This window comes from Trichogramma pretiosum, unplaced genomic scaffold (genome assembly GCF_000599845.2).
Source record: "Trichogramma pretiosum strain Unisexual culture from Peru unplaced genomic scaffold, Tpre_2.0 scaffold88, whole genome shotgun sequence".
NCBI classification, from domain to species: Eukaryota; Metazoa; Arthropoda; class Insecta; order Hymenoptera; family Trichogrammatidae; genus Trichogramma; species Trichogramma pretiosum.
In genome coordinates, this window is record NW_019641671.1 from 16,943 (window position 1) to 29,628 (window position 12,686).

Sequence of the window (12,686 nt, forward strand, 5' to 3'; positions counted from 1 at the left end):
GAGCTTGCAATCTTTCTTCTCCGAGCTTGATGGCTTGAGTGGGTGTCATTCTCATCTTTCTGAGCTCTCTTGCGCGTCGCTGCAGCTCCCTGGACAGCTTCCGGCCGCCTGTGTACTCACGGAGCTTTCTCGCTCTCTCCAGCTGGCGCTGTGCACTTTCAATTTTTCTCCGTGTGTACTCAAAGTTTTGCGGTGCCTTACTAACCGTTTTCCGCTTGTGCTCACCAGTTAAGAGAATCCCCGCTGTGTAGATCGCCAATTTTGCTTTCTTTCGCTTCGACGTCTCACTTGCTGTTGATGCATTAATTTCGCACGTTTTTCACCACACATTGTTGTCTACATTGAGTTAAACTTTAAGACCCATTACAAAACTTTATCAGGCAGTAGTTGACATCTTTAGGAAGCTTTTTACATAGTTTAGGAAATGAAAGTCCGGTTCGAACTCGATTAGATTTCATCATTTATGTCCCTTTGGCAGTTTTTTTGCTTTACACTTACCTAGATTGTTCCAATCACTTTGGCATATTTTTTTTCTGAAAATTTGGACAATTTCCAACAAAAAAGTTGCTGGGCACTTTTACTTTTGAATCATTCTACCCTGATCCAGGAATTATTTGAATATTTGTGATTTTTCATGAATTTCAAAAAAACCCTAAAATGGCCAACTTCGGGCCTCTGAAAAAGAGTGATAGATGGTCCTAAAAATTCTAATAAAATTTGGGGACATTTCTGACATCGGGAACAGCAAGTTTTTCATATTTGCAGAAAAAAAAATTTTTTGGCCATTCGATTTCACAGAGAATCGGCCATATATATCAATAATTGACTCTATACATGCAATTGTAATACATAATTGATTTATATTGTGCACTATGCACAAGTGAGTCTCGTCTCCAATCTTCATTCGTGGTTGGGGGGAGCTGTCCATATTCTGTCCTACTCAGAGTCGCGCGGTCTCATGGTCAGTCTTCTCATAATTATTTTGGCAGTTGCCACACATATGCTGCGACAGCACCGGTTCTCCAGGTCCCTCAGGTCGTCTCTGGTTGCGCCAAGCGGTTGAAGATGCCGGTACGCACTGGCGAGGCCCGGGGTCTCCAGTATCTCGCCCAGCGCACCGAAAACCATGAGGGAGAGCTTCACTGGAGCCTTGTACATCCGCGCCAAGGCCTCCACAAGGTTGTAGTCTCGCGGGACTGTGTCGTAGTTTTTCTCCGTCACGTGCAGGGTGGAGTTTTTGCCATATCTCGTCTGCTTAATTTTTTCTTGGCGGTGGATGTTTTGTAGGTGCGACACAGCGATTTCGAATACATACACGGTGTCCGGGTTCGTTGCCACGACCACAATATCCGGTCGGTTATGGTAGAGCTCTGGGTCCGTCTGTACCTTGGTACCGGCTCTGATTTTTATCTGCCTCTGGCCCCATGCGTACTCCACAACGAGCGCTGCTTTGCCGTACCGCAGTTGTGATCTTATGTGCTCCGGAGCTCGTGTGCCTGCAAGGATCCTGTGCAGGACGTGACGGACTGCGGCATCGTGCCGCGTGGTGTACTCCTGGGTCACGCAAGCTGACATCACGTGATAAGCCGTTTCGTCAGCGTTACACCCAAGTCGGCACTTTCTCCTCCTTGCCGGGTTGGCACCCAGCCCATGCATCTGCTCCTCTGCAGCCGTGCGCGCCACAGTTGCCATCCAGCTGTCCGAACGGTAGTCCGCAAGCGCAGGAAAGCGGATTTTTGGCGCTGCTTTCGTTACAAGGCGGGCATAATGGCTCGATGTTGTCCAGCTCTGCAGTGTCCTGTTCACCTGCGCCTGGCGGAGCTTTTCGACTACTCGTCTGCAGTATGCGTTGAGCGGCTCGTCTGGCTCTTCTTTCGCTGGTATTTCCAGCTCATACGCCTGCATGACATGCAACGCGTCGGTGATGGGGTTTCGCCAGCCCGCAGCTACCAGCCTTTTATATTCTGCTTCCGTTTCCTTCATATCCGGATGATGTTGGAGGTATATGTATTTCCTTACATATTGTGCCTCTGTCTCAGTCACAAGCGATTTTATGCCGAGGCCGCCGAGTGATGTGGGTACGTAGACGAGCGCTCTTGTGGACGTTTTTCCGAGCAGGTTGTGATTTATAAGCGCCTTGCGTATTTTCTTGTCCACATCTGCGCATTTCTTGAGTGTTGTTGCTCTGGCTTCATTAGGGTATAGATTGCCCGTCGCGTATACGGCGGCCGGTATCAGAGTGTTGTTGATGAGTGTGACTTTCTGGCTTGGCGAGAGCTTTGATGTTAGTATCTCCGCTAACTTTTGCTCTAGTATTTGCGTGAGCGTTGCCATGTTTACCGGTGTGTCTCTCTCTGTTTGCTGCAGGCCTAGATACTTGTAACCGTCTCTTACAATGGACAAGAAGGGGATATCTTCCTCGGCCTCGTCGTCGGTGGTCTGACTCACGTATATGCCGCACTTCCTTACATTGAGCAGTAGGCCCAGCTCGGCTGATGTTTTTTCAAGCTTGTTTTTAATAAGCTCGGCAGCTTTCTTGGTAGGTGCGTGTGCCTTGATGTCGTCCATAATGGCCGCGATCCTGTGCCTTCCTCGGGACGCACTCAAAATTTCCGCATCTTCCTCTATGGCAGGTATAATGCACGCTGTGACCAGCACGAGGAGCGGCGTCATTGAGTCGCCTTGGTAGATACCTCTTCTCACGCGGATAGGCGCCGTTTGTTGTCTGTTCAGCTGCACCGTGACGGCCCACTAGTTTACGAGCGCTTTCGTAAGGTTTCTCACTTGCTGATGTACAGGTAGTGCAGCGATGAGCCTCTTCAGCTGCACATGAGAGATCGAGTCGTACGCCTTCGCATAGTCGAACCAGCTCGAGTAGTTTTTCCGCCTCGAGAGCCTGGCTGCCTGTGTGCACGCCTTATCTCACAGCAGCCCGTGTGTTGTACCCCACACGTCTCGTCGTGCTAATTGCTACCTGGGTATCATCCAGCCAGCCAGGCTCTCGGAGACGATCTCGGCTATACACGCAGTCAGGATCTTGTAGTCTGCGTTGAGTACGGCGATAGGCCTGTAATTGGCGGGGTCATTCAAGTCACCAGCCTTGTGCACTAGCACCACTCTCGCCCGGACATCTGTCTCCTGTATTTTCTCTCGGCCGGTGATAACATCTATTATGAAGGTGGCGAGATAATCCTTGGCCGCAGGCAGCATCTTGTAGATGGCGGTGGGAATGCCATCCAGGCCGCAAGCCTTCCAAGGCGGTGACCTGTCTATGTGCTTGTTAATGAGCACCCGCAGTCGCTGTTCCGACATTTGGGACTCCAGGTCCTTTGTGTCCCTGTACTCGTGCATTCTCTGCAGCCACTCGCTGAAGACTGGCGTGTCTTGTTTGTCTCGCTCGCTGTTTTCTGAGAAGAGAGTCTTGTAGTAGTCCTCAGTTCTTTTGAGGTCAGGGAAAGCTCTCTCTGGCACTTGTGTGATGACGCTCATCGACGGCTTGCTATTAAAATTGGCTCTCACGCCCAGTGCTTCGGCTTTCGCCAGCTGTACTTCATATTTGGCCTCGAGAGCTTTAAGTCTCTCTTCGCGAAGCGTGATCGCCTGCGTCGGGGTCATTTTCAGCCTTCTCAGCTCTCTCGCGTGGCTTTTGAGTTCTCTTGGCAGCCTTCGGCCTCCTACATATGCTCGGAGCTTTCTTGATCTTTCCAGCTGCCGTTGCAGCTTCTGGATTTTTCTTTTTGTATATATGTAGTTCTGCGGAAGCTTGTTGGCAGTCCTTCGCTTGTGCTCATTCATGAGCAAGGCCGCTGACGCGTAAATGGCTTGTTTGGCATCTTTTCGCCTTCGTACAGCCGATGTTGCTGTCGCGTTGATTTTCTCAAGCTGCTCTCTCAAAAGCTCGTTGGTCGCTGCTTTAATTCCTTGTTGTACAAAGCCCCCAGGTCTTGCTATCTTTCGCCGCGCCCTCTCCCCCGCGGAAGCTTTGCAGATTGCAAGAAACTCTTTCCGCAATGAGCTCGGCACCTCGAGGGCGATGCGCGGCGAAAGCATCATGGGGTCCTCGGCAACCGTTACGGATTCGTTTGTTTGTTGGATGTTCGGCTGCGTAGATGTTGTCACAGTTTCTTCTGCTGTTATTGTCGTTTGAATATTTGCCTGTGCTGATGTTGACATACTTTCCTCTTCCGATGTTATTGGGTACGTTGCTGGCTCTGATGTTATTGTTTGCTGTAGGTGCTCACGCCGATGGTAAAGTACCGGAAATCTCTCGCGGAGAAGTGTAGCGATAGCTTTTTCGCTTCTTCCGGGAAACTCCGATATAAGGGCGCGTATCTTAGCTGTCTTGGTGTTTCCAGCTACCTCAGCATACCTCACCGCGAGACTCTCCACGTCTTGCTCCGTCCATCTCTCTGGGGCACCGGCTGCGGCGACGGGGTTGTTCCTTGCTCTCCTGATGGCATTGAGCTTCGTTTTCACAGCCCCAGCACTCCTGTATCGACCGGTTGCGACCACGATCCGCGCAGCGACTTCCTCGTAGTCCGCCGCTGTAAGTACACCCGTGTGCTCCACAAGGTATGCCTCAGCGATGTCCAGCTCGTCCCTTCTCCACGTCGTCATCTTCGTCGAAACTAACTTTTGTGCTTCCTAGGGCACCCAGACACTGTGCACTGTAACTGCGAGTAATTTGCAGTGTTCGCGTGAACAACTTGTATCTGTCCAGAACTACCAAACGCTATTTTGCTATCCAATGACAGATGTAACGTACATTTGTCACGGAGCTCACAATTTCACGTGCTGCCTGTTCGGCAGCACAAGTAGTATAGTAGTATAGTGGTCAGTATCCCCGCCTGTCACGCGGGATACCGGGGTTCGATTCCCCGCTGGAGAGCCAAATTGCGACGGACGGCTGACCCCGGGGTAGGAGAAAGCAGCAAATTGCCTGCCGTTGAATAAATTTCTATAGGACCACCTTACCTGGTTGAGTACTCCCAGAGGGGATATTGGGCCCGTCGTCAGTGCGAGCTTGCTGTAGACTCGCTGGCTTACCGTTGACCTCCTGCAACCGATGCTGAAATCCGCGAAAAAGAGCGGTCGCGAAATAACTAGGCTATGATGTCGATTAAATGTAATGCTTTATTTAATCCAAGGCCCAACTGGCCGAAAAACCACTTCAAATTGCCCAAAGGGCGATATCTTACAATGATACGCGACGAGGCACAAGTTCGACTCAACTTTACTTCCGACTTTGCCCGCCAGGGGCGCGCTCGGCGCTCGCGTCTATCGTATCCCGTGATACGAGCCTAATCGGCCGAGCCAATATGGCCGTTGCGCGCGCGATCTATGCGACGATGTCGAGTGCACGTGTACCGACGCGACGTGGCACTCGCGCGTTTACCTTGACGATGTGTTTCGTACTCGGCCGCGGGCGATCCGCCCTGATGCGAACGTCCCGGATGTCGACCTACACCCACGCACACCAATACTATGCTTGCTGCGTATCGCCGCTTCGATACTCGTCAGCCAAGCTAGAACACACACAATCACGCGCCTGCGACCCGGCAGTCGCGTCGACCAATGACTCGCAAATAATCTTAACAACTAACCCCAAATCTTCGGCGCCTCGACGTTGGATCGGCTCCTTTTCTCACTGGCTTCGGCCCTCGTCCGGGCGTCGATGAGCACGTGCGACGACGCGGTGCTTTCTTACGCCCACGTCTGGGCGACGATGTTCAATTCCGTGTACACGTGCGCACTCACTTGTACGAGCCCCACCGGGCGACACTCACACGGGTACACTGGCTGGCACGGGCCCGGCTGGGCGAGATTTGCCTTTCTGCGGCCAACTGCTTCTCGAGCACACACAATAACTAGCCCTCCTGGGCGAAATCACACACGTATCTTTGCGTCGGCTTTTGTACGTGTCGTCTTCCACGAGCACAATCCGCGGTGGCTTTTCACTTTGCTGCTCTCACACTCGTAACTTTCCGATTTCCTCCAAACTAGTTATGGCTGCCGTGTCTCAACGTGTTGCTTGCTCGAGCTATTCTGCCGCGATCTATTGCGCGTCGGCACGTCTGCTCACGCGCAGCAGTCTGTCTCTCTCGCACGCGTACGCCGCCGCACGTGCCGAAACATCGTTGCCTTAAATGTCTGACCAGCTGCAGAAAACAGTCTGCGTAATCAGCAATCTTCTCACTTTTCGCCTGGGTGCGGTGGTCAATATCTCGCCGAATCGTCGTGTCTCGGAGCACTTTCATGTATCGGTCCTCGAAGGCCTTCCGAAATTGGACCCAGGTCGTTAAGTCTCGCTTATTCTCCCGGAACCATCGTTGAGCCTTGCCCTTGAGAATAGCGGGCGTTGCATTCAGGAGCTTATCAGTGGGGATGTCATTGCTCTCGTTGCAATCCCGCACATTTTCAAGAAAATTCCGGGCTTCCTCCCGATTCTCGCCATCGAACGACAAATGCCAACTTTGCAGGACTTTCGTGACCTGTAGACCCGTCATGCGGGTGGGTGGGCTCGGAGCCCGATAGGGTGATCGTTCTTGGCGTTCGTAGGACGCGTCTCGGTCGTTCCCTTAGTTTCTTCGGCCCAAAATCGACCAGCCAGTCCGCTGAGGACCCATTCTTCGTCTGTTCGACTCTTCGCCATCTGTCTCGGGCTCCGATTCTCGATCGTCCGCCCGTTCCCACTTCTTCTGGCGATTCGCCCGATCTTCATCTTGTCTACCTGGCCCTCGGGCTTCCAACTTGACTCTTCGTTCGGTGTCTTCGTTCTCGTTCCTCGCTCGCAACTTCTCTTGACTGTGGCTGTGGGTGTGGTTGTTTTCTTTCGGCCAAGTTCCTCACGGCGTTTGTGTAGGATTGCTCGGCCAAGTCCTTAATCCAGGACCCAATTGCGGGAGATCGTAGCGTGATGAGCTTTGTCCGACGGCCCTGAACTCTGTGGCCAAATGCTGTCTCGTTCGTTGAAGCTCAGCCCCGCTAACGATTGAGCCAACCCCATGGATGAGGCCAGCGTAAGTGGCGCAGAGAAGGTCGTGGTCGAACTGTTCCACGTACTCACTACTCTCGGAGCGGTGCTGGACATGTGCTGGGTGGAAGGAGTCGTATAGATCGCTTGTGAACTCGTCGTTGTGGGTGTGCTCGAAGATACCACGCACGGAATTGACGCGGTCGGCATCACTGCCTTCGCGTCCACCAGCGCACTCGCTCCTTCCTCCTCTTCATCGCCCCCGCCGTCCTCGGGGTCTGGGCCAGTTGGCTGGTCCATTCGTAGAGACGGCCGACTCCGAGGAATCAACAACTGGTACTGGAGCGTGTCGAGAGGAGATACCCCTAAGATTTCGTCCTCCGCCGGGAACCAGGGTGGAAATGCTTCAGGGTGAATGGCCCGAATCTCCGAGCGAAATAGTCGGCTCCGCACTGCCATCTCTGTCCCGGCTCCAGCCAACCTACGGGCGTCCAAAATGGTGATCACTTGATCTAGATCCATCTTCTCGATGATCGCCTTGATCTGACGGGCCAGGTCGCCCACAATGTCTGGGCGTGATACTAAATCCTTCTCTCCGTGTCGAATAAGGGCCCCAAACATGATGAGCTAAAATATAGGCGAGAAAACTAACGAATAATGGGAAACCGAGAACGAACTAACGTGCCAACAGGACTTCGCGAGGGTCGTTACACGGGCGCAAAACAAGGAAAACTAGGTTCAAAACCTTTGACCCTACTTGAACTGACCCCAAACCTTTCCCGCTAATTGAAGCAAAAGGCTTCACTTTCTATACTCTTTTAACCCTCAGGTTCCAGGAAAGAAAAACACAAATTATAAGCGAAAATCAGAAATGAAATCAAGCGATAGTTTCTTACAAGCGACCCACTACAAGCAAAGCAATTCACAGTATTGTATTAAAGCAACAAAATTTTCAAGCAGCTACGTATAGAAAAATATGTCAGACGACCTGTTGAATACGAAAATTTCTCATTGTTTCAATTTGCAAAATGTATAAATGTACATGGAAATAGATACACTTGGCAAAGAAATTGTCGTCCGTGTTCGTCCAGCTTTAGATATAAATTATCAAAGTGATATGGAGTCGTTCTATCGACAACGATGCATCATACATCTGCCATTCCGAGAAGACATGAATTCATTATGGAATAGATTTGAGCACAGTGATGAAAATAGTTGGTTTTTGTTATATGAAGAAAATAAGTTAAGTAATTCAGAAATAGATACAACGTTTACAACCATATTCGAGTCAAACGAAGATAATGAAAACGACATTGAAGAAAACAATATACACTACAATGCCTTTGAATTAATATCCGCTCACCATAATGAAAAAAAAACACATGAATTAGGACAAAGACTGATCGATGTGGCATATGACTGGAATGGCGATAAATCTGTATATCCATCTTTTGAATTGATCAAAACTTTTTTGAAAGAATATAAGCACAATTAAAAATTAAAAGATATCAATAAACATGCCCAGATTGATAATCAAATAAAATTATTCAACGAGGAGCAATATATTTTAGAAATATGTCAACACAAAATTATGCAAATCAGTAATAATAATAATAGCACGGATAATGGTCACAAGGATGTTAAACGTATCATTATTCAAGGAAAAGCAGGTTCCGGGAAAAGCACTTTAATACATCGTATTGTGGAAGAAGTTTCTAGTAAACTTGGGCATGAAGCAATTGCCGTCACAGCACCCACGGGTGCAGCGGCTCTTAATATCAATGGCTCAAGACTGCACTCATTCTTTAAAATATCTATTTTTTATACTAAATTCGAATCGTTAAAGGACGAATCCTTGCAACATTTTCAATTAAAACATAAAAATTTGAGATTCGTAATAATTGATGAAATGTCACTGGTTGGCGTACGAATGCTTCATCAAGTAGAAAGAAGATGCAGTGATATATTCCCTGAAATCAATGAACCGTTTGGTGGATTATGTGTATTAATGTTTGGCGATTTTAGACAACTACCACCCGTAAAAGATGCGGCTATTTTTATGACAAAATTTAACGACTTTATGTCAACAAATGGTAGATTAGTTTTTGATAGTTTTCAGGTCTTCGTTGAGTTATCTATATCGCACCGACAAAAGGATGATACAACTTTTTCTCAGTTGTTAGATCATGTAGCCAGTGGAAATATAACATCTGAAGAATATAATATGTTAGTACAACGAAAAAGTATAAATTTAAACACTGAAGAACAAATTAAATTTAAAAACGCTATTCATTTTTGCCTACAAACGATATGGTCCAAAATATAAACAAGAATCGTCTACGTGAATTGAAAACACCAGTCGTAGTTATCAAAGCTCAAAATAAACCTAATTCTGCAACAAATAATGAAGATTGCTCCGGATTAGCAGATACTTTATTTCTCGCTATCGGGTGTAGAGTAATGTTACTTGATAATACTTGGGTTGAAGAAGGTTTAGTCAACGGATCATTAGGAAAAGTAAAGGCAATTCTTTACGAAGATGATGTCCAACCACTACATTTGCCTACATACATCTTAGTAGAATTTGATTCGTACAACGGGCCTTATCTTGACAAAAAATTATTTCCTGTGACTCCAATAATACGCACCTGGAAAAAATCAGGAATGAGACACACAAGAAAGCAATTTCCATGGAAATTAGCATACGGAATTACAATTCATAAATCCCAAGGCTTAACTTTACCATCAGCAATTGTTGATATAGGAATAAAAGAATTCTTGTCAGGATTGACATACGTTGCTTTAAACCGCGTTAGAAGTTCAAATGATGTAATGTTCTCATGTTTTTACGACAAAGGAAGATTTGATTTAATATCTAAATCACATTCAACAAAATTGAAATCAGAGTTCTTAAAAACACTTAGTAACAAAGTGTACGTTAGGGTGGTCCACTTTTTCAAAAATTTTTTGTATCTCGGGGGATCCATCGGAATCAGAAAGTTTGAGGTTTAAAATGAATTTTCCCGTAAACTAGAACTCAAAAAAATGATTTTAGATGGTGTCGATGGATTTTTGAAGTTTAAAAACGTGCTCCAAAAAAGAAGCAAAATCGGGCTATTATTCGATTTATTTCAAACTCTGTTTAGAGTGTAAATATAATCTTGACAATACATTTTCTTATGTGTTTTTGTCTGCAGAATCGAATGCCGTAGTCAGTTTTAACCTAGGAGCACAATTTCATTCAAAAAAATACACTTTTTCGATCGTTCTTTTTCGCAAATTCCGCAAAGTTCATTTTCGAGCGAGTGGCAAATGAACAGAAAAAATCTAGAAAATTTTTTGACACCACCAAAATTTAGGATTTTTTATGACGAATCCAATGGTATAAATTAGTATACACTTTGAAATTATTTTAATGCAGAAAAATACAACTTTATCCCAAAAAACGACATTACGAAAAATTGAAAAATCGAAAAGTGTATTAGTTTCTTCCAGGAAATGGCTAAGTAGAATCAACTATGGAAAAAATTGCATGAAACTATCTGATAGGTTTTTTTCTCACCTTTCCAACGCCGGTTTCAGAAGTTAAAAATTCGCAAGATTCGCTGAGATACAGCTATTTTTGTACGATGCATTTTTTAGGCTTAAAATTCAATAATTCTGAGCTAGCTCTATTCATTAAAAAACCAGCGAAGCAGAATTTAAGCTAAAAAATGCATCGTACAAAAATAGCTGTATCTCAGCGAATCTTGCGAATTTTTAACTTCTGAAACCGGCGTTGGAAAGGTGAGAAAAAAACCTATCAGATAGTTTCATGCAATTTTTTCCATAGTTGATTCTACTTAGCCATTTCCTGGAAGAAACTAATACACTTTTCGATTTTTCAATTTTTCGTAATGTCGTTTTTTGGGATAAAGTTGTATTTTTCTGCATTAAAATAATTTCAAAGTGTATACTAATTTATACCATTGGATTTGTCATAAAAAATCCTAAATTTTGGTGGTGTCAAAAAATTTTCTAGATTTTTTCTGTTCATTTGCCACTCGCTCGAAAATGAACTTTGCGGAATTTGCGAAAAAGAACGATCGAAAAAGTGTATTTTTTTGAATGAAATTGTGCTCCTAGGTCAAAACTGACTACGGCATTCGATTCTGCAGACAAAAACACATAAGAAAATGTATTGTCAAGATTATTTTTACACTCTAAACAGAGTTTGAAATAAATCGAATAATAGCCCGATTTTGCTTCTTTTTTGGAGCACGTTTTTAAACTTCAAAAATCCATCGACACCATCTAAAATCATTTTTTTGAGTTCTAGTTTACGGGAAAATTCATTTTAAACCTCAAACTTTCTGATTCCGATGGATCCCCCGAGATACAAAAAATTTTTGAAAAAGTGGACCACCCTAGTGTACGTATATCACCATTTCAATACCCGCATTTTATAATTCAATACTAAAATATGTAATATTCTTTTTATAGAAAAATTTGAAGAAATTGTCTTTTCAACTTCACAAAATGGTTCAATGCTGAGTGAAGATCGCTACGATATTCATTATACCATGTATTTTTAATCTAGCTGAGTAAAGATCGCGAGTAAATTTATATTATAGCTGAGTACCCAACCTAAAATATATAGAATTGATATAATCCGTTCCATCAATAAAATTACTCAATATTTATATAATTCATGTTATTTCGTATTCCTTTACTAAATCTGTTCTTTTACTACTTTCTAAAATTCTCTGAGAAGAAGACCAGGTCCCGTGGACCTGGTGCACCAGGTTAACGAAAATCCCCTAAGCACCTCCTATGAAGGATCTCCAACGTAGAGAAAAAAAAATTTCTCGAAGAAGTTGTGGCTAGGGCCAGACCGGCGACCTGGTGCACCAGGTCGACGGGACCCGGGTCTAGACCGGGGGTTGACAAGATATATACATTATATATACCTGGTATATACCTTGTGAACATTTAGTTTATATTTCTTGCTTTCTTAAAATGTGCAATATTCAGCCATATTACATCATAATTGCATCTAACAAATTTCATCTAAAAATATACAAGGGTGCATAAGGGACATTCCAAAATCTAATCAGTAATACATCTACACCCCAACTATATACCGAAAAAATTTCAGTTCGATTCATTAAATACTTTTCAAGTTATCGTAGCACAGCGTAACACCTCCAAAGTACGAAATGCCGTCATATCACGACTTCGCTGCGCTCAGCTTAATTAATATTTCAACAATATATTCTATTCAGTATGTTTTATTCATCAAAAAAAAATTGTTCAATATTATCGTCATCGAAGTTTTTGTTGGAGCTAATATTATCATTAAACTTATTATTGCAAGTCTTCTGCTTCATACATAAACAAAATGAGCAACACGAAATTTTCATTTTATTACATATACATGTAATTTTGTTGCAAACTTTGCAAGTACAGGTACACACAGTGTAGGTATTAGATCATTATTCTCTTGAATGTAGCCGAAGTCTAATGGATCTACTTCATAATCTCCATTCAAATAATTCATTTGCGAATATAACAGAAAGTAAGCTCTTTTTATGTGCAATTAAATGTTACTTGATGTAGCAGGTAACGCATCTATCAATACACTTTTTTCATCAAAATAGCGGTCAAGTCGTAAATCATCAAATTTTTTACATGCAGATGTTTTATTAACGACTGCCGCTAAATATTCCTCAGC

General features: G+C 44.7%; 2 protein-coding genes across 2 annotated transcripts; one reads left to right on the top strand and one right to left on the bottom strand.

Annotated features, from left to right (window-relative positions):
* Positions 1 to 936: 936 nt before the first annotated feature.
* Positions 937 to 2,673, bottom strand: LOC106652661. Its single transcript, XM_014371753.1, has one exon. It carries the CDS (start codon positions 2,671 to 2,673, stop codon positions 937 to 939), a length of 1,737 nt encoding a protein of 578 aa, XP_014227239.1.
* A 5,336-nt stretch (positions 2,674 to 8,009) lies between these two features.
* LOC106652660 (ATP-dependent DNA helicase pif1-like) lies at positions 8,010 to 11,805 on the top strand. Its single transcript, XM_014371752.1, has 4 exons — positions 8,010 to 8,411; positions 8,532 to 9,216; positions 9,333 to 9,906; positions 11,727 to 11,805. Exons 1-4 carry the CDS (start codon positions 8,010 to 8,012, stop codon positions 11,803 to 11,805), a joined length of 1,740 nt encoding a protein of 579 aa, XP_014227238.1.
* The last annotated feature ends 881 nt before the right edge of the window (positions 11,806 to 12,686 follow it).

Coding starts and splice junctions, on each gene's coding strand:
- LOC106652661 (XM_014371753.1), bottom strand. CDS start 2,673: ATGACGCCGCTCCTCGTGCTGGTCACAGCGTGCATTATACCTGCCATA.
- LOC106652660 (XM_014371752.1), top strand. CDS start 8,010: ATGTACATGGAAATAGATACACTTGGCAAAGAAATTGTCGTCCGTGTT. Junction 8,412..8,531: donor ACTGGAATGGCGATAAATCT/GTATATCCATCT, acceptor TTCAACGAGGAG/CAATATATTTTAGAAATATG. Junction 9,217..9,332: donor TATGTTAGTACAACGAAAAA/GTATAAATTTAA, acceptor TGAAAACACCAG/TCGTAGTTATCAAAGCTCAA.